Raw genomic sequence first — 24788 nt, forward strand, 5'->3', positions numbered from 1 at the left:
AATGCTCGATACCGTAAGAATAAAACTTTACAGGTTCTTCAGGGTCATAAAATGCTAAGCAAGGGCCAATTAGATCATTAACTCTGTCCCATTCACAAAGCTTCACTAGTTGCTCCAGGCTCACGAAATGATAGACAAAGAGACTTCATGTGTGTTACAGTTTCAAGATAAAATGGGAAAAATTTACGTGTTTTTCCAAAAGTTTCTAATCCCAGAGGCAAAAGATTTTAGGCTCCCTAAAAGACTTCTCTTCGCTGAACCCTGGTGCTTAATCTCAGGGTCGTCTTCTCTGCACAACAGAAAAACAGACACAGAAAATGACCATTACATTTGTTGTTGTTCTCGACAACAATTAGAGTAAGGGATGTCAAAACTCGATGGCACAAGTACGAGTATAAAAGTAGGGCGTGTACGCCGGCCTTATAGCGAAGGTCGCCGTACATTTGGACAAGTTGACATGTCGATATTTTTTGAATAGGTTCGGTCAACCCTGCGGGTGCGACTTAGTCCTATGTTAGGAGAGGCTTCGAGGGGGTCATTAGCCAAAGCGTTCGGGTCGATCGAGGCTCCCCGAAACACTTAGCGAGAGGTCGAAAGGGATCGTCTCGTACTTGGGCCGAACGAGGCTTCCCAAGTAGCGAGGTTGAGATACCCTTAGGACTCTAACCCGACTCTCTCTCCTTCGGGCTCGGGCCAAACGAGGCTTCCCGTAATCCTGAAACTAGAGCTACTCTCAAAGAGGCTCTCTAGCCCTCTCCCCTTGAGTTTATTCAAGTGAGAGTGAATGATACATGCCCCCATGTGGGGTATTTATAGCCTAGGAGTCCATGACAAAAGACCATGGTTACCCTTGAGGGAGAGAGAAAAGTGGGGGTAAAATGGTAAAAGTAGCTCCTTTGGTCCATAACTTTTGGGTGCACCATGTGAGGAAAGTAGGGCTTGGTCCATGGTCCACCATGGACTAGGGCCCCCTCCTCTCACATTTCTTGCCCCCTACTCTAGCTCATTTGACCATTTGACCATGGCATGACAGGCTTGACTCGTTGACTAGTCTTTCTTTGCCACATAGGATTGACCGCGCCACGTAGGCGCCTTGACTCGTGCTTGCAGAATGTTGAGTTGGTCGTCACCACGTAGGATTTACGGCCCGGCCCATATAAGGGTTTTATTTTACTACAACAGTAGACTCCTTGAGCTGGAGGCATTGAGAATGCCTTCGGGTCAACCTTCGATGCGAGACTCCCGAGATCTTCCGTTTGCGAGAAGAAATGGTACTTCGATGGCTTTCCTGCAAAAAAGGAGCCTTGGAGCTGTTTTCGGGGTGATTCCATGCCTTCGGTGGTCTTCTTTGGGAAAAAATGGATTTTGGGGGGTATTTAGCAAAAACCGGGACCCTAGGGGCCTCTTTGCGAGAAAACCGGCGTCCCGAGGGACCATTTTGCAAAAATTAGGGACCCTGAGGGTCTCCCCAAAATTTCTGAGGGCTCGGTTTCTATTTTCCCAAATTTACGGGCTAATTGGCAAATTTCCGCACCTCAGCCGGCCGCGCGGGCTGACTGAGCTGGCCGCGTGCGCCTCGGGCGCGAACTGGGCCGGCGTGAGCGGGCTTCTTTTTTCCTCTTCCCCCCTTTTTTTTACGCAGGCCGGTTTCATGGGCTGTTGCTGGGCCGAGGCCCACCTAGGCCCGATACCGGTTCAGATTTCACTTAAGTGAAATCGGACGGTTCCGAGCGGAGGGATGCCCTGGATCGGACGGCCATCCGTCGTCTTCCTCCTCTGTACGGGAGGAGGAGGAGGGACCGACGTTCGCTTTACCTTTTCGCAGGCGGCGTCGTCACGGGCGGTGACGCCGGCTCAGCCGGGACGCCGGGCCCGCGAGGGGGGCGCCCTCCCTTGGCTAGGCCTTCTTTTGGGGAAAGGAGGTGTTCCCCTTGCCCATTTTTCTTCCTCCTTGTCTTGATGCACTGTGACAAAGGACGGTGATGTGTCGAGCTTGGGTTGGCCGGCCCAAACGCCAAGGACTCCCTGAGGCCTATAAAATGGAACCAAGGGCCAGTGGTGGAGCTTCACACCGGCCTTGTCCGACTTCTCCGGTGCCGAAGCCTCGTTCGGCGTCGTCCGAGATTTCTCTGGGGCTTGGTGTTTGTAGGTGCTCTTAGCCATGTCTTGGTGACCACGGCGATTGTCTTGGCTGCTGGGGAGCAGCTACGAAAGCTTGTCATCGTCAAGGCATCGTGGGGGCGAGGCGCGCGCGCGAGGCCCTTTGGAGCAAGGTGTAGGAGCTGTCTTCAAGTCCTCCCGGGAGACCCTTGACGCTGGCCGCTTCTTTCCTGTTCGTGTGAAGGTGAGGCGAGAGTTCTCATACCTGAGATCGGCCTCTTCGTGCGCCGGCGAGCCCCTTCGGCATTTCGTCGAGCGCCCTTGGTGCGCACGTGGTATTGTGGCGGGGCGCGTGCGGCACGGTTGCAGGGCGCAGCGGCAGGGCACGTGCGGTGCAGGGGCACAGGTGCGCGCGGCGAGGCGGCAGGGCGCGTGCGGCTCATCGGCAGGGCGCGCGCGGCGCGGCTTGTTCGGGCCTTCCCCTGTTGTTGTTTTTTTTACAGTGTGCGGGCCGGGGAGCGAGCGGGCCGGAGGCCTGGGGCTCCCCTTCTCCCCTTTTTTGCGTGGGCTGGCCGAGGGGGTCGGCCCATGAGGCTTGGCCTCTTTTTTCCTTTTCGCTTGGGCCGGCCGAAGGCTTGGAGGCCTGGCCTCCTTCCTGCACCTGCGCGGGCTGAGCGGCCCAGGGAGCTTCGCTCCCCTTTCTTTTCTCTTTTTGCTAATCTTTTGAATATTTTTTCATATCCCGTCTAATCATCGTTGAATCTTTGTTTGCGTAGGTGAGATGGCGGGTCCTGATGTCGCTCCTGCGACCGAGAAGGGGCCGTCCAAGGGCTCCGCGGCAGAGCGCGCGGCGAATCGACCGTCGAGGAAGAAGAAGGTTGCCTTCCGTCCGCGTGGGGATCCTCCGGTGGTCCCGACGGCTCCGATGGAGGGCGGTTGGGCCCACGACTACCTTCTCCCGTCTTCGACGTGCCCTGAGGACCTTGTCCGGCTGGAGGAGGCGGGATATTTCCCTAAGGGGGATGGTATCTTGCCTGACGGGGAGGAGTTCAAGCTTGACCACGAGCGGCGTCCCGGGTGCATTGTGGTGTTTTCGGCTTGGTTCCATGCCGGCTTGTGTGTGCCCGTACACCCCTTCCTGATGGAGTTCTTGGAGACGTACGGCATCGAGCTGGCCCAGCTTCACCCTTCGGCGATCGTGAAGCTGAACGTGTTCTGCTGGCTGTGCGAGACGACGCTTCACGAGGAGCCCTCGATGAAGCTGCTGCTGTTCTACTTCACCGTGGAGGTGAGAGAGTCGCTTACTCCCGACAGCTTTACCCTGAGCGCCTTTGGTTCGGTGAACTTGAGGCTTCATCCCGGCTTTGGAGACGACTTTCTGCTCATGTCAGGAAGGAGCACGGTGAAGCTATTTGACAAGTGGGGGTCCCGGTGGTTTTTTCTTTGGGCTTCGAAGACACGACTTGGACACTCGGGCGATCTTCCTCGATACTCGGGGGCTGGAGGCCTCAGGGAGGTGCCTCACCCTGGCGAGCTTCGGTCGACCGACCTTTGGAAAGTGACCAAGATCAAGGAAGTGTCTGCCGAGAGGAGCTTTCATGACCTCATGGAGGAGATGGTGATGGCGGGGCGTTTCATGATGAGGAGTCGTCCGAGGTCCGAGCTTGGGATTCCTCGGGCTTTCCGTCCTCCACAAGCCATCACCACACGTGAGTGTCACTTCTTTTTTCCTTTCGGGCCTTGGTTGTTTTTCCCTTGCAGTGGTACTTAACAACTTGGGTTTGTCTTTTTTCAGCGACGTTTTCCGAGGAGAGGGCGGCGCTGTGGGCCGTGCAGCTGATAGGACCGTACGGCGGGCTGGAGCATCATGGCTACGAGACCAAGATCAGCGGCGGGGGATGTCACAACATCATCGTGAAGTGCTTCGGGAAAATGGTGCCAATGCGACAGGATTCGAAGTTCGAGCGCCTCCTTCGAGTGGGCGATCGCTACTCCCGCTTGGCGACACCGTCGATGCTGGCGGTAGGGTCCAAGTTGCGGGACACCTGCGGGAAGGTGAAGACGGGGACGGCAGTGCTGGGCCTGGCGGTGCCTGTTGCGCCGGTCCCCAAGGTACCTCGTCCGTCGAGCTGATGCAAGAGGAAGGCTCCTCGGACTCCTTCTCCTTCTTACGACTACGCCCCGGCGGATTCGGCGGATCCTGTCGTGGGTGAGTCGAGGTCCCCTTTGAGGGTGACCTTGGACTTTTACATGAAGGGGAAGATTGGACTTGACCACGTGCTTCCTCCTTCGAGCCACGAGGTTGAGGCTTTCACTCACGAGACAGGGCTTCAGCTGCGGAGCGACTCGGTGGCGGAGTTGTTGACCAGTGCCAGCGATGCGAGCGCCCCGATGTTTTCCATCGGTCACGAGCGTCCTGAGGAGGAAGCTCCTACCTCGGGTGAGTGCCTTTCTCTTTGGCGGTGTCGATCTTCCTTGAAGATTCTGACATGGTTTTCTTGGTTTGCTTTCAGGTGCGAGGGTCGCGGAGTCTACCCTTGCCTTGAGCGAGTTGGCTTCGGAGAGGGTGCAGCGCGAGGCCGTGGAGGCCGAGCTTTCCCGCGTTTCGGCGGAGCTCGCGGCCATGGAGACCAGGGCTCGGCTTGCTGAGGAGCGCCAGGCGGACGAGCTCGCGAAGACTCATCGCGTCGAGGAGGACTTGGTGGTGGCCAACCTTGATAGGGAGCACGCCCGAGCGGAGGCTGCTTCCCTCAAGGTGGAGTTGGTTGTAGCGAGGGACGGCCCGATGCTCGCTTCTCGTGCTCGCCCTCCTTCGGATCGTCGGCCCGAGGTGGTTTCGCTTTTGCTTGCTCAGGCCACCGAGATTCGGGAGACGATGATTTGCTTGAGGAGCGTTTCCCCGCCAGACCTTCCTCCGTGTCGCACGGTGGATGAGGCGAGCAGGGTGCTTACTTCCCAGGTGGAGCTCATTGAGCCTACCGTGAAGAAGTGCCTCCTGAGTATGGGTGCTCGACTTGTTTTGTCGGCGGTTGCGGCAGTCCTGGACGGCGGTGCCGGGATGAGCGGGCTTGAGGGTGAGATGTCTCACGGGGCGAAGAAGTTTCTCGCAGACCAGGGTGCTCCTCTTCGCGCTCGGGCTCGACGCTTCGTGCGTTGCCTTGAGCCCGCTCTTCAGGAGGGTGACGGCGAGGCGTGAGCCTCGTTGCCCTCGGAGGTGGTGATGTAACTCAGCTATTTACTTATGCGACGTTGCATATCCCCACTTGACTTAGCCTCATGGTCAGCATGTTTAGGCTTTTAGTTGTACAGGTTGTAAGGCAACTTTTTTGTTGTGTTTCATGCTTCACTGTGTAGTCAACATCATCGGAAATGTTAACTTAGCTCAGCATGTATTTCTTATGTTTCACCATGTAGTCGACATTATCGGAAATGTTAACTTAGCTCAGCATATATTTCTTATGTTTCACCATGTAGTCGACATTATCGAAAATGTTAACTTGGCTCAACATGTGTTTCTCGGAGTACTATGTTTCCTTCTTGTGAAATACTATATTTCCTCAGTTTATACAGCTCGCGATCGTTCGTTATGATTACACTTTGGTGTCATCAATTGCTGTCGCCGTTGGGATACGACTTGGCTTCGGTGCCTTAGGCCATGGTTACGAGCCATGGGTCCTAGTACCCATGTGAGGGTCGCTATCAATATGTCGGTAGTGATCCGGTCATTTCGACCTGCCATTCGGGAAATTTCATGCGGAATTTTTCCTCTTCGGACTTCAGGAAGCTATGATTTCCCGCGATTATTATGGAGCCTTAACCCGGTTAGTATCATGCAGGCCCACGCACGATGTCTCGCACACAGGTAGCATGGTTCTCCGAGGTAAGTAAGCTCATGCATAACTCGCTTATTTACGGTTTCCCTTAAATGCGTTTTCAGGAGCTTACGGCCCTCGGGGGACTTGGTTCTACTTGGCGGATGGCCTCGAGGCACGCTAGGATCCACCAAGGAACAAGTCGCTAGTGGCGACCTATGTCCGTGGACATTTTTAGCGGATGCTCGGGCCAACGGAGGCCTTTTCGCGTTCCTCGATGAGCGGCACAGGGGCAACGGCTCTTTTACGACAATGAGTCGTGTGAGTGTCTCGTGTCACTCTTAATTTTTCCTCAAGGACTTGCTTTATTTATCCTTACTTCCTTGTCTTAAGGTATGGCCCGATGGACAATTACAAGCCTTATGTAGACGCGGCCTCGTTGGCGCTTATGATCCCTCGAAGTTTCGTAGGGAAGAGGATGGTTGGGCGCTGATGATCTCCTTTTGGGAGCGGCAAGGATTGCCCTTGAAGGTCCTCCTTAGGCGTAGAAACGTCGGAGCTTGTCGCCGTTTCAGGCATGGACAAGATTTTGCCCTTTCATGTTCTCGAGGTGGCATGCACCATTTCCCAATACTGCGGCAATGCGGTATGGTCCTTCTCATTTAGGTTCGAGTTTGCGCTGGAGCTTTGGGTCGACATTCTTTTTCAGTACGAGATCTCCCTGGGAGAAGGCTCGTTCCCGCACCGTTGTGTTGTAGAAGCGTGCGGCGCTTTGCTCGTAGACGGCGTGCCTCATGAGGGCTTTGTCACGAGCTTCTTCCACAAGATCGACGGCCGTCCTGTGATGCTCTTCATTTTCGATGAAGGCCATTGGGGTGGTTTCTTGGAGCCTTTTGACCCGAGGCGAGCGGAACTCAACCTCGGTGAGAAGAACTGCTTTGGCTCCATACACCAAAGAGAATGGCGTTCGGCCCGTGGAATGGCTTACGGAGGTGCGTATGCCCCAAACTACGCTAGCAAGTTCATCTCCCCATGCTCCCCTTGCTATGCTAACCGTGTGCTCTACCCTTCGACGGAGTCCTTGGAGGATTAATCCATTTGCCCTTTCGCATGCGCCATTGCTTTTGGGGTAAGCTACGGATGCGAAATGCAGCTTGATCTCAAGGCATTCGCAGAATTTGATGAATTCCGCACAGTCGAACTGTTTGCCATTGTCCACGGTTAGCTCTCGCGGGATGTCATATCGGCATATGATGTTTTCCCAGAAAATTTTTGAATGGCTTGTGACGTGATCTTGCCGAGCGGCGCTGCTTCTATCCATTTGGAGAAGTAATCAATCGTCACCACGAGGTACTTGTAGCCCCCGTTGCATGCGGGGAAAAACCCGAGGAGGTCCATTCCCCAGCGTGCAAATGGCCATGTTATCGGGATATTCTTCAGGGAAGTCACGGGCGCATGGATTGACTTAGCCATTTTCTGGCAAGCTTCGCATTTTCGCAATATGATGATTGCGTCTTGCACCATGGTGGGCCAATAGAATCCCTGACGTAAGGCCTTTGCCGCGGTGGCCCTTGGCGCAAGATGGTGGCCGCATATTCCTGAATGGATTTCCAAGAGAAGCTCGACTCCCCGGTCAGGAGTTATTCACTTAAGCAATGCGGCCGCCCCCTTCTTGTATAGGATGCCGTCGAGGAGGACGTACATCTTTGCTTTTGTGAGCAGAGTTTTGGCGCTTGGGCCTTCTGCTTCTTCATCCACCTTGCCTTTCAAGGCGCGGATAATCGGTGTCATCCAAGAGGGTGGAGTGTTGATGACCATGCTGGCTTCGTCAAGGGCGTCGGCTTCTTCCTTTATGGATGGGGCACGAATTACTTCGAAGAATGCACCCGGTGGCAGTGATTCTTTGGAACCGGCCGTTCGGGCTAACCTGTCCGCCAGGTGATTTTCTCCTCGTGGAAGCCTCCATGCCCAGGAAATACCGTTCCATCTTGCGAACTTCTTCGATGTATTTCTTCATCCTTTCATCGAGGCATTGATACGACTTACCCATTTGGTTTATCACCAATTGGGAGTCTCCTTGGATGAGAAGGCGTCGAACTCCCATGGCCTTGGCCAGCCGAAGTCCGAGAAGTAGCGCCTCGTATTCTGCCATATTGTTGGTGGCGTTGAAGTCAAGATGGGCGGCGTACTCCAAGATCTGGCCTTCGGGGCTGATGAGTATAACTCCAGCCCCCGTACCGTCGAGGCGCTTAGAGCTGTCAAACCTCATTATCCAATGTGGTTCGGGGGGCTCGGTCTTGGATGCGATTTCTTCGGGCGAGGCTGGTGGGGCGTGCCACTCAGCCACGAAGTTGGCTAGGACTTGGGATTTTATGGCCGTTCTCGCCAATTCCGTTGCCCATTTGGTGATTCTTCCGGTGGCCTCCTTGTTGCCGAAGATTTCCTTGAGTGGGAAGGTAGTTGGCACCATGATGGTGTGGCCCATGAAGTAATGACGGAGCTTTCGAGAGGCCATGAGGAGGGCGTACGCGATCTTCTCGATCTGGGTGTATGGACCCTTCGCTCCTCCCAAAGCTTCGCTTACGTAGTACACCGGGCGTTGGGATCCATCCTCTTCCTTCACGAGTGCTGCGCTTACGGCGACAGGGGTCGTGGCGAGGTACAGGAGCAAAGGCTCCCCCTATTTTGGGCTCGTGAGAAGCGGAGGGGTCGACAAATAGGTCTTGAGCTCTTCGAAGGCCCTTTGAGCTTCATTGGTCCACTCAAAGTTGTCGAGGCTCCTCAGAGTTTTGAAGAAAGGAAGACCCTTTTCGGCTGACCGGGCGACGAATCGTCCTAGGGCCGCCATTCTTCCCGCTAGGCGTTGCACATTTTTGACGGAGCGAGGAGGTTCCATCTCCAGGATGGCTCGAATTTTTTCCGGGTTGGCCTCGATCCCCCGTTGGGAGACAAGGAAGCCTAAGAGTTTTCCCCCTCGAACTCCAAATGCGCATTTTTCCGGATTGAGCTTTACGTCGTACTTGTGGAGATTGTTGAAGGTTTCCTGCAGGTCCTGGGGATGGGTTCCTGCAATTTGACTTTTGATGACAGCATCATCAACGTACACTTCAGCGTTTCTCCCCAATTGTTCCGTGAGAATGAGGCTGACGAGGCGCTGGAAGGTTGCGCCGGCGTTCCTCAAACTAAAAGGCATCCTGCGATAGCAGAAGGTGCCGATGGGAGTGATGAAGCTAGTTTTTTTCCTCGTCTTCCTCGGCCATGTGGACTTGGCAATATCCTGAATAAGCGTCCAAGAAACTCAACCTCTCGCATCCCGCCGTGGAGTCGACCAGTTGGTCGATTCGAGGGAGCGGGTAGTCGTCCTTGGGGCATGCCTTGTTCAGGTCGGTAAAATCGACACACATTCGTCACTTGCTGTTGGCCTTCTTTACCAAGACAGGATTGGCTAACCACTCGAAATGCCAAATTCTCGGATTAGTCCGGCGTCAGAAAGTTTGGCGATTTCTTACTTGATGACCATCGCTCGGTGGAGAGTTTCCGAAGTTTTTGCGTTACGGGAGCTTTGTCGGGTCTTACGGCGAGGCGATGCTCCATGACGTCGCGCGGGACTCCTCCCATGTCGGAAGGTGACCAAGCGAAGAGATCGGAATTCTTGCGAAGTAAGCCGATGAGTTCTTCCTCGAGTTTGCTCGGGAGGTCGGCTCCGATCTTCACCGTGCGCGTGGCGTCTTATTGGGAGACGTGTACTTCCTTGAGTTCTCCTTCGAGGAGAGACTTAGGGATGTAGCGCTCCGGGTGATCGGTCGCGGATGCTCCTGCATTTGAAAGCATATTGATACTCTTGGATGATTCTCCCTTTTCAGCGCACTTGGTCTCGTGGCGGTAGAGGGTCTTCCAGTCAAAAGATTGCTCGCCGCGGACTGTTATCACGCCTTTCGGACCCGGGATCTTCATACACAAGAAGTTGTGGTGAACGGCGACGCAGAGACGGTTTAGCATCGTCCTCCCGAGGATGGCGGTAAAGGAGGCTTCCATGTCTACCACGTCGAAGCACACGAGCTCAGTTCGATGATTTGTGGCGTCCCCGAACGTCGTGAGGAGCTCAATCTGTCCGAGCGGTTGAATGGACTTCCCCGGTACGAAGCCGGTGGGAGGATAAAGGGAGGGCTGCAACGAGCCGTTCTTGTATCCCCTTTGTGGTTCTATCAGCTTCTTCAGAGTGCTCAGGTATAGGATGTCGGCGGAGCTTCCGCCATCTACAAGAACCTTTTTGAGCTCACAATTGGTGACGATCGCCGTCATGAAGAGGGCATCATCGTGCGGGAAGCGTATCCCCTTGGCGTCTTCCTCGGTGAAGGCGATCGGCACGCTTGCCCATTTTGGTGGCGGTGTCAGGGTGAAGGTTCCCATGGCATTAACTTCGCGAGCATATTCCTTGCGCTTCCGCTTCGATCCCCAGCCTGTGGCGGAGCCCCCGAGTATCACTCCGACGTGATGCGCGGGTTCTTGAAATGGTAGGTTGTCCTCCTTAGGTGCCGGGTCAGCCACGAGGACGCTGGCGGGGCGCGGAGCTTCGACAGTTTTTTCATCCTTGTGCGGGGCCTGCATTCGTGCTTGGAATTCCTCACGGGCCGCGATGAGAGTGTTGCACTCCTCGGTGGTATGGCTTCCCGAGTTGTGGATGAGACATCTTCCAGTTCCTCCCTCGGTCGGACGAGGTGTCTTCTTGGGTTGCCAAGTCTTTTGGGACGATGCTTGTCCTTCGACGACGAAGATTTTCCGGGCTTGGTCGCTGGCGCCCTTTTCCCCCCATCTCTTCTTTTTCTTGGAAGACGGAGTAGGTGCAGGGGGTTTGTCTGGCGAGGGAGCTCCTTCGGGAGCGGCGCGTGGCGCGTCCTTCTTGGCAATGTCCCCGTCTTCGCCTCGGGCGTATTCCTGCAAGATCCGATAGAGCTCCTCTGTCGTCTTTGGAGGATTGCGACTTAGGGCCCGATTCACTTCTCCTTGGAGAAGGCCTTGCATGCATGCGTCGATCAAGGTGGTCGACGGCGGATTGGCGATTTAGCTTCGTACCTTCGCGAAGTGATGAAAAAAGCTTCGGAGGGATTCCCCTAGCTTTTGTTTCATGGCGTATAGCTCGTGAGCCTGCACGGGTTTTTTGAAGTTTCTTTAAAAGTTGGCGATGAAGACCTCTTGGAGGCGTTCCCACGAGTGCACGGAGTTTTTCCGCAGATTGTAAAACCAAGTTTGCGCTATTCCGGTGAGCGCGAGCAGAAAAAGGTTGCATATCTCGACGGGACCTCCCCCGGCATCCCGTATGGCGGTGGAGTAGACATCCAAGAATTGAAGAGGGTTTGACTCTCCGTCGTACGGCCGTATTGTGGGTGGCTTGAACCTTGGTGGAAAAGGCGCGTCTTGGATATTCCGCGTGAGCGGATTGCAAGTCGGCCGATTCTTTTGGTTCCTCCGGTGGCGAGGTCCTCCCTCGTCGCTTTCCTCGCTGGAGGGGTCACTCGGAGAATGATCACGGCGTTTTCTTGGAGGGTCGGAGCGTCAACAGGAATTCCTTTGGCCGTCGGCACAGGCTCCGGATTCCGCCACTTGCTTGTTTCTGTGCACGCTGGGGTCTCGTTCTCCGCGAGGCGCGGCTTGAGGTGGTACCTGGTGGCCGCCTTGTTCGACCCCGGCGGGAGGAACAAGGGGTGCTTGCGGAGCACCCGCAAAGCGAGGTTTATGTTGAGCGTGCGCGACTTTTAGCATCCATTTGATAAAGCTTGAAACCTTTAGATGCAGCAAATGCCAGTAAAATTCTTATAGCTTCTAATCTAGCAACAGGGGCAAAAGTTTCATCAAAATCAAAACCCTCAATTTGAGTAAAACCTTGAGCAACCAACCTAGCCTTGTTGCGAACAATAACACCATCCTCACTTTGTTTGTTTTTAAAAACCCAACGTGTACCAATAAGGGCACGTGTAAAACGAGAGGTGAGGAGTGCCAATTCTTCCTCTGGGTATTGCTCTAGCTGTTCATCAGTTAGTTGAGACAAAGAAGACAGAGCATAACAATATGTAGAAGTACCATCATTAGATCTGCCAGGGTTAGTAACAAGTGCAATTGATTTGGAACCGGTTCTCCTAGCAAGAATATCTAATTCATGAGTTTTCAATTTTGAGTACAGAATATCAAGTGTAAGTTTGCTCATGACAGTAGATTCTCTAATAGATGTAACTTTCATCTCCCATCTGGACATATCTAATGCACTCAAAAGTTGCCTAGAAGCCTCAGCATCAGTATAAGTAACACCTAATGCACGTAAGTTGCTGAGAATTTTATTAAAGCGTGCAAAGAATTCATCCAAAGATTCACCTGTATTCCGTATCCTCTATGGGGTGGCAACAGTAGGCAGCTCGCCGATCCTTGCCACTACGTTGGTGAGTGTCGAGGGACCGCCTACGACGGTTTCGAGCGCCTCAGTTCCTTTCGGAACGGCCGGTAGCGGAGGGGCGACTGCGACTTCCGTCGTGGCGACCATGCTTGCGGCGGCGTCCGGATTGGTGAGGTTTCCTTCTTCCTCGGGAGCCCCCGAGGCACTTGCTTTCTTTGTTTTCAACCGTGTAGACTTCGCGGTAAGTTGGTTACCCGATGAAGTAGGCTTCACCGGGGCCATTAAATCTTCAATTGCGGCGAGGATTCCCCACGGTCGACGCCACTGTTGTTGTTCCCGACATCAATTAGAGTAAGGGGTGCCAAAGCTCGATGGCACAACTACGAGTATAAAAGTAGGGCATGTACGCCGGCCTTATAGCGAAGGTCGTTGTACACTTGGACAAGTTGACACGTCGATATTTTTTGAATAGGTTCAGTCGACCCTGCGGGTGCGACTTAGTCCTATGTTAGGAGAGGCTTCGAGGGGGTCATTAGCCAAAGGGTTCGGGTCGATCGAAGCTCCCCGAAACACTTAGCGAGAGGTCGAAAGGGGCCGCCTCGTACTTGGGCCGAACGAGGTTCCCAAGTAGCGAGGTTGAGATACCCTTAGGACTCTAACCCGACTCCCTCTCCTTCGGACTCAGGCCGAACGAGGCTTCCTGAGATCCCAAAACTAGAGCTCCTCTCAAAGAGGCTCTTTAGCCCTCTCCCCTTGAATTTATTCAAGTGAGAGTGAATGATACATGCCCCTATGGGGGGTATTTATAGCCTAGGGGTCCATGACAAAAGACGATGCCCACCCTTAAGGGAGACAGAAAAGTGGGGGCAAAATGGTAAAAGTAGCTCCTTTGGTCCATAGCCTTTGGGTGCACCATGTGAGGAAAGTAGGGCTTGGTCCATGGTCCACCATGGACTAGGGCCCCCTCCTCTCACCTTTCTTGCCCCCCTACTCTAGCTCATTTGACCATTTGACCATGGCATGAGAGGCTTGACTCGTTGACTAGTCTTTCTTTGCCACATAAGATTGACCGCGCCACGTAGGTGTCTTGACTCGTGCTTACGGAATGTTGACTTAGTCGTCACCACATAGGATTTACGGCCCGGCCCATATAAGGGTTTTATTTTACTACAACAACATCCATCATTAACAATTACAAAAAGAACTAAAATACCCAACATGTTGTATCAAGCAAAATGGCCAACACAAAAGGAAGCAATTGTATGAAATTGATATAAACCTAGTGGAAATAGGGGATACAAATCTGAGCTTTCGAATCAAATGATTAGGTCAAACTACTCTATGCTAAAATTTGCTCAGCATACTCTGAACTTGGAATTTGTTAACTTCAATGGTCACCATAGAAGGATTGAAATACTATGCAGTATTGTCTTACATTCTGAACCCCAATCAGGGGTCTTAAACATGTCCAAAACTAGTTCCTAGAGTGTCAGTGGTTAAGATTTTGCTTGATCTCTACCAGGCTGGCAGTATCACGCTGGGAACTGCCCCGAGACCCATGGGCTAACCCATCTGAATCCTAAGCCAGTCAGATATTCGATAGGTTTCTGGAAAAAATTATCAAGTCACAACTCACAAGTTCCCGAAGCTTGACAAATGAAGTATTTGTCAAGGACCAGAGTCAATATGATTTAGCAATGACATGGTATTTATTGGTGGAATCTCAGCTCTGACAGGCAAAATCTACCATTTGCTGGGAAATACAGGAACTCATTATCTCCAGGGATAAATGATGTTGATTATAACCAAAATCACTGGATGATGCAAGTATATCTACTTAAATAATAATGATGCAAGCATATCTACTTAAATAATAATGTATAAAAAATGACTTGCATGTTTTATCTGATGCAGTATCAATATAAGTATATAGCCATCTAGCATGTAATAGGTAATACATGTCAAGTACATTTCCCTTGATCACCTTGTCACTTCCAATCCGATCAGAAATAGTCGGTTCACTTGCATTCTGCAATTTTTCCACATTGCTCAAATGTTTAACTTCAGTCTCCCCGTGACGATCCACAGAATCTTCTTTAGCCTCTATTTCCAAAGATATGGAAACTTCAATCTGCATATCATGCTAATTTTGAGAAAAATGCCTAAAAGATCTTATCCACATACTCCCTCCATCCCATATTAAGTGACTTTCTATTACATGTATCTAGACGTATTTTAGTATATAAATACATTCATGTTTAGACAAATTTGAGTCACTTAATATGGGACGGAGGGAGTACAAAATAGCGATCTTGGAGGATAATTAGAGTGCATAGTATTCGAACCTTCATGCTGTCAATTACTGAAACATTTGCATCTGCAGTGTACAAAACTTGATTGGCAACTTCAGTTTCTCCATTGTTCAAATGTAACTTGTTTACTTCAGCTTCCCCTTGACAATTTCCATAATCTGCATTAGTCACCATTTCAATAGATGCAGAAGCTTCAGTCTGCATATGCACGATAAATTTTGAGAAAAATGGCAACAAAATCTTGACTCAATACAAAATAATGATGTTGAAGAATATTTGGAGCGTGTAGCATTAGAACCTTCATGCTGTCAATTTATGCTTGTTATGATATCATTGAGTCATTTTGCATCTGGAGTGTACAAAACTTGCTTGACAACTTTAGTTTTTCCATTGTAATCAGCACAGTCTTGTGATTCTAGAGATCTTCCTGGTTCAGTCTGCAGAACATCATAATATTAGGCATATAAAAATAAACCCAAGACACTCTTGGGATCATGTTTCCAGTTGAAATGTTATACTGACCTAAAAAGGAAATGCTAATCTGAAATAAAACACTCAAGGGTATAGTTTTGAAATAAAGGAAAAATAGGAAATGGACATTTTCCATGATTATAGTGCCAGTGGCGGGATCTTTCTGGGAGAGAAGCGTGCCATCTGGATCCTGTTTTCCATTGAATCTTTGAGGGTTAAATGAATTGTTTCCACTGTCCTCCTTGGGCATTGATTGCTCAGCACACTCAGTTGTCTCGTAAAGTTGGGCTGCCTTAGAATGAGCTAACAGCAACTTTGTCTGATTATACATCATTTTGTGAAGTACATCCCTCACTGTGTAGTGAGACCCGCCAGCATGTTGACGAACATTTTTTATTGTCAGAAATTTTCCATCATTTGATGCCTGATAACTGCACTAAAAAGAAGCACCCGGTATAAGACTTGTGAGCACCAACTGAATGAGATCCTACCGGAAGCTATTCCGTAGCAGCTAAGTGCAATTGCCACCTTTATTCAGACTTTTTATACACATTAGGCATGAGTCCTTCTACATTTGTCCTATTGGTTTCTACCTTTCAAATCCGACACCTGAAGCAGAACAAAACTGGCAAGCCTTGATGCAAAACCAAGCCAAATCAACGCAAAATAAGAAGATAATACTAATCGTGGATGCATGTGAGCTAAGGACACCTACCACTCAACATATTTCTCTATCTTACTCCTCCTTTCATCCTTTGACATCCTCTTCGGGCCCTTGGTGGCTCTTGAGCCGACAGCCGAGCCTCGTGTGCCTTCCCTCGCCATGTCCGGTAGCACGGCCTTGTGACCGCACAAGAGACGCCCGCAATCACTGAAGACAAAGGGGATAACGGAACCAAACATCAGCTCGAACACAGTAATGTGCCGCCAAATGAGGCGCACTAACCCAAGTATGCGCCCCATTTAGAACCCGCTTGGTTACCCCTTCTGGAGGCGGCGGAGGAGTAGAGGCGCGCGAAGGCCTGCATCGGGGAGGGCAGTGGCAAATTGGGGAGGAGGGTGGCCTTAGGGTTTCATGGCGACTGGAGTCGACGACGGGAGCAAGGTTTTTGTGAGATCGAGATAGGCAATCAGAGGGGGGGGTGAATGATTGCGCGGAAGCAAATTAAAACTTTTCCCGAAAGTTCAAACCCTAAATCACCTTTCTGTCCGTGATAGTAAAAGAGACGTAACTTTTGATTGGATGAACCAAAAAATACGTATGAGTATGGAAAAGAAAGGTATTAAAATTATCTAACCAACGCAACAAGAATCAGCTCAATCGGACTTACCAATCAAAAGATATGATCAAAATAGTAACAGCTGACAGAAAGTGACGAGAATTAATCTAAAACCAATTTCGAGAAATAACAAGAAAGATGAATTAATTGCAATCTTCTCTTGATCTCGTGATAAATCTGCAGCAAAGTATTATGAACTTGTGATAAACCTGCACCAAAGTATTAGAAAGATCTAGCACGAAGATTTCACGAAGATCCGAGAAGAACAGAGATGACACCGCCAACGAATCTCTTTATTGCAATGATGTCGATCGATTACAAAAGATGCAACCATGCATCCAAGAACTCTCCAAGAATTGATCTAGATCCAAAGCTTTGAGTTCCCTCGCGTCCTTGCTAAAACCCTAGCTAGGATGCCCTTTATTTATAAGGGAAAATTCGCAACCCTAAACCGAATCCGAATCCAACACGGACTCCTCTGTGCCGGTCAGTATTTTGCCCGTGGGGCCCGCATACGACCTCGGATTGAGATGACTCCAAAAGCAAAGTTGTTCGCCTCGACGACGCGTACAACTTTCATGTGGATCACTTTTCCATCCGACGCCATCTTGATGACGCTACTGTTTAATCTTTAAACAGCTCTCATCCAGCCACGGCTGGACCTACATATCTTCACCTCGATGTCACTTCATGCCATCAACTCTTCTTGTGATGTCTTCAAAACTCGACCATCACGTATCGAATATCTCCAATACCGTACATCTCTGGTATAAACAACATACGACAAACCGGTGCCCTTCCGGATCATCGTAGCCTTCACTTCCATTGTTCCTTCGCACAAACGTCCTGCATGACCTTGATCCTCGACCTCAGCTTCTCCCAAGCTTCGTCCCTCGATCCCGTCATCGACCACGTTCCTCTAGCTCCGGCAACACCTGAAAGCAAACACACAAATAACCAGTACGAGCACAAGTCCACGACTTGACTCAGGGTAAGTTCCACACAACTCACGTCATGTTTTCACATAAGAAACTAATGGATCAGCACACCACTAGCAAAGCACTAAGTCCAAACAAGATACATGTCATCACTTAAATATCCATATTATCCAAAGTATCCACATCAATGTTTCATCTAAAACACTTGCCAATGTTACACATCACATATGATTTCACAGTTTTAGCTTGACGGGGAAGGCAAAGAGGAAGGGGGGATGGCAGGGGTTAGAAGCACGGCCGCACGGGCCGGGCCAGGAGCCCAGGATCCCTTCCGCGTCTGAGCGGCAGATAGGCAGGTGTTGCCGCTGTAAGTACCAACATGGGCCGGCTGGAACTACTTCATGGCCCCAGCTGGTAGGCTGGCAACCTATTTTTGTCCGTGCACAATCTTACAGCTCGCTTGGCATACATCATTTGGGTTTAGAATTCAAACGAACTTGTTTGGTTGGCATGGAATTGGCCACATGAATTCAATTTCAAATTTCATGGAATTGTACTATAACTAGCCTCAATTCCTCTCCAAAAGCCCTCATTTCTCTAGAATTGTTTCTCACTCTACAAATCCATGTGGTAGACAAACATGATTTTTAAACAAAGAATTCAAATCAACCAAATGAAATCCTACTAAAAATTGAATTTCATTTCATTTCTACCAAATGAAATAAAACGATGGTTGCCAAACGGGTTGTTATTGTTACTTCCTAGTCATCGACGAGAACCTTGAATGTGAAAAAACCCTGGCCGTTGTCTTCAACGAAAATTTTGATCTTCGACAGTTCCGTTCGCCTCTGACCGTCGATTTGGCGTTGAGAGGTAGATGAACAACAGATTAACGTCTCGCATCTAGTTTTGTTACTTTCTTGGTTAGGTTTGTGTGATCTTGGCGGTGATGGCTTGGCGATGGTGTCGCCTAGAAAATCGGTATCATGTCTCCGTCCTCGTCCTGGTGTAGGTGTTGCGGTCTACCCCATGGAGTCAGCGATTTCTACGACTCCTTTTTTTTCATATTTTTGTATTTTCCACTGTCAATTCATTGACGGAGCAACGGCTTCACGGCTTGTCTTCCGAGGGGGGGGGGGTGCCCACAGCCATTGTGCATTCAACGATCTTAGGTTTCTATTATCTAAGTTGTACGACTCATGCGGCCTTTCAAAAGTTATGAGGTTAATATAACTTGTGCATGCATGGTATTCTGCAATTTTGTCACCTCGTAGAGAAACGTCATGATGAAAATGATGGATCTCGAGATATGACCATGACGGAGCTTTTAGTTTTACTGAGTATGTTTGTTGTTTATGTTTGTTTCAGTTGTATAGATCTATTGTACGTTTTCCATTAATCAACAAAGCAAGATCATTGTTCTAGAAAACCCTATTGTTTTATGATTTATTCCTAAAGGTAGAAAATAAAGTTTATAAATGATTATTTGGAAAACATACACAAGATAAATTAATCGGGCCAAAAAATGTTTATAATTTTTAAAATGTATCGATGTATTTTAAGATACATTACCGTGTATGTATTTCTAAGATGTTCATAAATTTCTAAATAAATGTAGACAATGGAAAGAGCAATTATCCACTTGAGCCGGCCCTACATGAGCTCGCCGGCAGACCACAAAACAAACAACAAAACAGAGAGAGGAAATGTAGCTAGCCACACTAAGATTGAGTTTGGCGCTGAGCTGGATTATGGTAGTCCAGTTTTTTCAACCAGTTTTCCCTATTTTTTTCACTTGCAGGTTAAGAGCTAATATGTTCTATTTTTATGTTTTTCACCAAATTATAAAATAAGTTTAGCGCAACACAGTTCGGCAACCGTAAACTGATCATAAGAAAAAGAAGAAGCAAGTAGCCACTCAGGCCGGCAAACAATCGATACATTAGATGAATTCATGTAATGTAAAGATGGCATTGTACAATAACATAGATATTTATAGCATGTGGTGCTTTTCACTTTGGTTTTAGAGAGATGCTTCAGTATCTGGGAACACAAAGTTGCACGTGTCTAAGCTAGGCGCATGCCACCAAGCCCTGCCTTTTTGGCCGATTTTGAAACAAAATTGCCTCAAAAACTCTATTTTTAGCTCTCTTTTTTTGAAAATGTGTTAAAATCTCCTTATATTTTGAAATGATTTCAGAAAATGATGTTAATTTAAAATATGCCTAAAAATGTCGAAACATACCCCAAATGTTTAGAAGTTTTTTTTTCCTGAACTGCCTTTGAATATTAGTATTGGAGGTGTTTTGTGCAAATGCCTCCAACAAAATGCATTTAAATCTATACCATGATGGCGACCATGACATGTCGACATGCCTACTTGCCTAGAGCTCAACGTAGCGGAGGACGGTCCATATGTAAAGGACAACATTAGGAAGTGAGTCCGATAATCGATACAACATACATATGTAAATTGGATACTTCATCTGCACACAGAAAGCAAAAGAGGAAAAACTATTGCAATCTGTTGTCACTATCTTGGAATATTGGCACAACTACCTGGGGTACCTCGCCGACATTAAAAATTCTTCTTCCAAACTATAAATCCTAGTCGCTCCCAGCTTGGTTCGTGCTTCTTGGGTTGAAAAGAAATTCCTTTTGATATTATTGTCCACAGATTTCTCTATTGAAAAATTATTTGAAATATGCTCCTTAGATGCTTGAATGCCTTCAAGTGCCATCTCCACTTGTCTCATGGTAGGTCGGTCTTCTCCTCTGAATTTTATACATACTGCTGCTATTTTTGCAACTTCTTTAATTTCTTCACCTCCTTCCTCCAAAATCTGTGGATCTAATATCTCAACCAAGTTGCTTTCAGCAAGTAAAGTGAGAAAATGGTCAACAAGCCCCGCATCACCTTCAGATGACAAGTATAAAAATGGTTTCTTCCTGGTAAGCAGTTCTACAAGAACAACCCCAAAGCTGTACACATCACTTTTCTCCGTGAGTCGCCCTGTTTGATAGTACATTGGGTCTAGATAGCCTATAGTCCCTTGCACCTTTGTTGTCACTCCTGTTTCATCAATTTGAATATACCTTGAAGCTCCAAAGTCAGATACTTTTGCTGTTAGGGTATCATCAAGAAGTATGTTTGTTGACTTGATATCTCTATGGATCACTGGGATTGAAGTAGCTGAGTGGAGATAGGCAAGAGCTTTGGCTATCTCAATCCCAATCCTCATCCTCTTATTCCATGATAACGAAATATGTCCATTGGTGTGAAGGTGATCGTGAAGGGTTCCGTTGGAAATGAACTCATAGACTAATAATGGGACTTCTACCTCAAGACAACAGCCCAAAAGCTTTACTATGTTCTTATGATTGATCTGAGAGAGGATGACAACCTCATTTATGAACTCGTCGATTTCTTGTTGTATCACTATCTTAGACTTCTTGATTGCTACAACATGCAAATCTGATAAAATTCCTTTGTAAACAATACCATGCCCTCCACCTCCAAGCTCATGAGACTTGTCAAAATTCTTTGTGGCCTTCTTCAATTCCTCTAAGGTTATTATCATCCTTTCCGCAACATCTGTCCTTTGTGATACCAATTGTTGCAATAACTGTCCACGATTTTGTTTGAAGAACTTCCGCTTCAAATCTTTTGCATCAATAAACTTTTTGATCTTACGGATAACCAATGTCGCCGGGAGAATCATAATTAGGATGCCTACTAGACCAAGACCCACTCCTATAAGTATCAAACCTGAAAGTATGTGTGCATGGGTCGTTGTCATGTTCTCAAGCATAGATACAAAAGGAGTAAACATCATACATGCACAAGAAACTACAACTATTGCAAGCTCTGGATCCCATTTTTCCATATTCCTAGCTCCAGTAAGATGTTAGGCATCAGGGAGCTCACCTGTGACGGGCTTGACACAACCATTGCGCAGGGTGTGGTCGCCATGGGTTCCTAGCGGGCACCAGCACTGAAACGTTCCGAGCAGGTTCGTACACCCGCCGAAGCACCCATGTTCTTCTGGCCGTTCGCATTCGTTGATATCTACAGGCCGGCAAGGAAAAGTCATTGGTTACTCCTACGAAACATATGTACTACTCCAGCTAGAAACAAGATAAACAAAATGTGTATACGCAATTACGCACCTACGGAGTAATACACATATATGTATAGCAAAACTGATACTCTGTATATAAAATGCAAATTAAGATGCAATAATTTTTACGGAACCTTGGCAGCCATCGGCGATGTAGGGATTGCCGTCGTAGCCGTTCCAGCACTTGCACGAATAGCCTCTGTTCTCTTGGTTGCAGTCGCTGTGCTTGCTCTTGCAGAGGCTGCGCGCTACCTCCCCGGAACAATTGGGATGCGAGTTCACGTCACGGGCCACCTCCCAGCGTATAATAAGGGGAACCTCCAGCGCGGCTGCCGACGGTGGCTCGAGCTTCTGCACCAGCTCGTCGGTGACCCACCGCTGGTCGAACCACCCCTCCTCTGCCACGAACACGTACACGGGCAGCGGTATCAGGTCCCGGGAGTGGTTCCGGTTGAACCATCTGAACTGCAGCTCCTTGGGCGTGCTGTCCGTGGAGATCGGGGCCTGGCAGCAGCCCATCCCGGAGCAGTACTTGTCGTGCCCGCTGGCCACACCCCCGGCGTAGGGCTTGATGGTGGAAGAGCAGAAGGAGGCGCAGCCGCTGATGATGTTATCGTTGGTGCCGGTGTTGGCGTTGCCGGCGTCCCCGAGCCCGAGCAGCGTCGCCTGCGCGTTGCAACCCGTGAGGATCAGCTCGTTGCTGCTTGACAGCGTGTAGGGCGCGCCGCCGCCGCCGGTGAAGCAGTTGCCGAAGCTGACGTTCCAGTCCTGGGCGGTGGTGTTGTAGATCACGGAGGGGGTGTATACGACGGAGCCGGTGTGGATGACGCGCACCGTGCTGTTCCGGAGAGAGATCTCGGCCACCCGTAGCACGGAGTCGTAGCCGAGGAGCAGCCGCGGCGGGTTGCGGCGGCGGTCGCAGGTGAGGTTGAACCCTGGCCAGTAGCACCTGGACGGGCCCATGCCGAACGGGTACGGCACACTCACGTCGCCGCAGCTGGTCTCACAGCCCGGCAGCCCTATGGCCCTGGGGCTGGGGCTGGGGCTGGGAGGAGATACTGCTAATCCACCGGCGGATAGAGGCGACAGCAGCAAACCCGCGGCCGCTATTAGGATCGCCGATGCCGAGATAGTTATTCTCGCCATTATATGGTTCTGTGCCTGATAGTTTTGGGATTTCTGCACTCTGGAACACCTATTCATACGTATAATCAAGATTCACGCATGGCAATGGTCTCACAGTAGAGTTTGATAGTGATGGTAGTAGTAATTGGTTCAGTCAAAAGCATTGACTTGGACTTCGTCAGGTCTGGTGGTTATGCTGTCGTTTGTTCTCCACAAATTAAGGCACGTGGTCACATTTTTCTACTCCTACATAAAGTCTGGCTCACCCGCTCGTTCCGTGCGGAACATGCTGTGTTTAAATTAAGGGTAACTAGCATGGTGGCTCGCGTGGAATGCGCTGGCTAGATCTCATGATCATTTTTTTATTAATTTTATGTGTGTGTCGATTTTTCTTTGTACCTCTATCTGTTCGGATTTATAAGGCCCGCACGATGTTTTACACGAAACATTGGCGAAACACTGTTTTGGTAATACGACGTTGTTGCGATACAAAAGAGATATCATTGTACTCATATTGAAAAAAGCTATCAATAGTATAACATTTATATACATACACTTTTCTATATAATTGTTCGTCAAAATTCGGTACAAAATTTAATGCAGGCCTTAAAAATCTGGATGGAGGGAGTATAATTCACTGATATTGGATCATCCCTCATACGTATCTAGTTGTCGTATTTGTAATTTCAAAATCGAAGACATGAGATTTGTATACGTAAGAGCAACTCCAGCGGATTCCCTAAATTTAAACTCCCAAATTCCTATGTGGGGATCTCTATAAAAGATTCTTCCCCTAAATATGTGTTTTCTCCAACACACTCCCTATCTCGCTTCCCATATTTCACTCTTCTAGAATCTTATTTAACCGTTTTTCTAAACTTTCGTGTTTCAAATGACTTATTCATATAAATTAAATTGAGTCATTTTATTTTATAGCACTTAAATAAGCTATATAATGCGGAGTACTATAATGGTTATAATTTAATTAACGGTGTGTCTTTTAAAACTATTATACATAAGCGTATTATCCATGTGAATCGGCAGCAAAAACACATTCGTCAAATTGCAAAAACACATTTGTCAAAGTACTTGAATTGCTATCCCCTTGATCTCTGTATGAAGAAAGATCCACATGCAGCAACAAATGTTCCCCTTTTCTCCTTCTCTCTCCCCTCCTTTTTCTCATTCTCTCTCTCTTCCTTTCCCATACAGGCTGAGGCTAACCCATGCCCAAAAAGGTCCGCCGCTGCCACCGGCAAGGCCGCCGACGGCCTCTCCCCATCCCCAACACCGCCGTTGTCTCTCCCATCAACAACACTGCCGCCATCGACTGCCCAACCAACGCCGCCGCATCATTCTTTGCCGCTGCGCCAGCCTCGACGCTTTGAGATATCGTTGTATTCGTATTGAAAAATTCTATCAATAGTATAACGTTTATATCCATACTTTTTTTTATAATTGTTCGTCAAAATTCGGCACAAAATTTTATGCAGGCCTTATAAATCCAAATTGAGGGAGTATAATTCACTGATACTGGATTATGTCTGATACGTTCTATTCATCGTATTTGTCATTTTAAAATCAAAGACATGAGATTTTGTATACCCAAGAGCAATCCAGCTGATTCCCTAAATTTAAGCTCCCAAATTCCTACGTGGGGATCCCCTATAAAAGATTCTTCTCCTAAATCTGTGTTTTCAGCAGCAGACTCTCTATCTCACTTCCCATATTTCACTCTTATAATATCTTATTCAACCACTTTTACAAACTTTCGAGTTTCAAATGACTTATTCATATAAATTAAATTCATATTATTTAAATTGAATGATTTTATTTTATACACTTAAATAAAATATACAATGTGGATTGTTATAATGGTTATAATTAAATTAAGAGGGTTTTTTAATTAGCGGTGTGTCTTTTACAGACTATTCTACAAAGTTTATTATTTACATGAATCAGCAACAAAAACACATTTGTCACACCGCAAAAACACATCTGTCAAAGTACTTGAATTGCTCTCTCCTTGATCCTACATGATGAAAGATCCACATGCAACAACGGTTGTTCCCCTTTTCTCATCTCTCTCTCTCATTCTCTCTCTCTTCCTTTCCCCGTGCAGATTGAGGCTCGCCCATGCCCAAAATCGACCGCCGCTTCCACCGGCAAGGCCGCCGGCCGCCTCTCCCCATCTCCAATACCGCCGTTGTCTCTCCCATCCCCAACTCTGCCGCCACCGACTGC

At 48.7% G+C, this 24788-nt stretch overlaps 1 protein-coding gene and 1 pseudogene across 1 annotated transcript; both read right to left on the minus strand.

Moving 5' to 3' along the window:
- Positions 1 to 183: 183 nt before the first annotated feature.
- Positions 184 to 16108, minus strand: LOC100823077 (annotated as a pseudogene).
- Positions 16109 to 19712: 3604 nt separating this feature from the next.
- LOC100823387 (wall-associated receptor kinase 5) lies at positions 19713 to 22626 on the minus strand. The gene is made up of 3 exons (XM_003572696.4): positions 21554 to 22626; positions 21227 to 21367; positions 19713 to 21067 (listed from the first exon to the last, which is right to left on the minus strand). Exons 1-3 carry the CDS (start codon positions 22620 to 22622, stop codon positions 19854 to 19856), a joined length of 2424 nt encoding a protein of 807 aa, XP_003572744.2. The 5' UTR covers positions 22623 to 22626; the 3' UTR covers positions 19713 to 19853.
- Positions 22627 to 24788: the final 2162 nt, after the last annotated feature.

This window comes from Brachypodium distachyon, chromosome 3 (assembly GCF_000005505.3).
Source record: "Brachypodium distachyon strain Bd21 chromosome 3, Brachypodium_distachyon_v3.0, whole genome shotgun sequence".
NCBI classification, from domain to species: Eukaryota; Viridiplantae; Streptophyta; class Magnoliopsida; order Poales; family Poaceae; genus Brachypodium; species Brachypodium distachyon.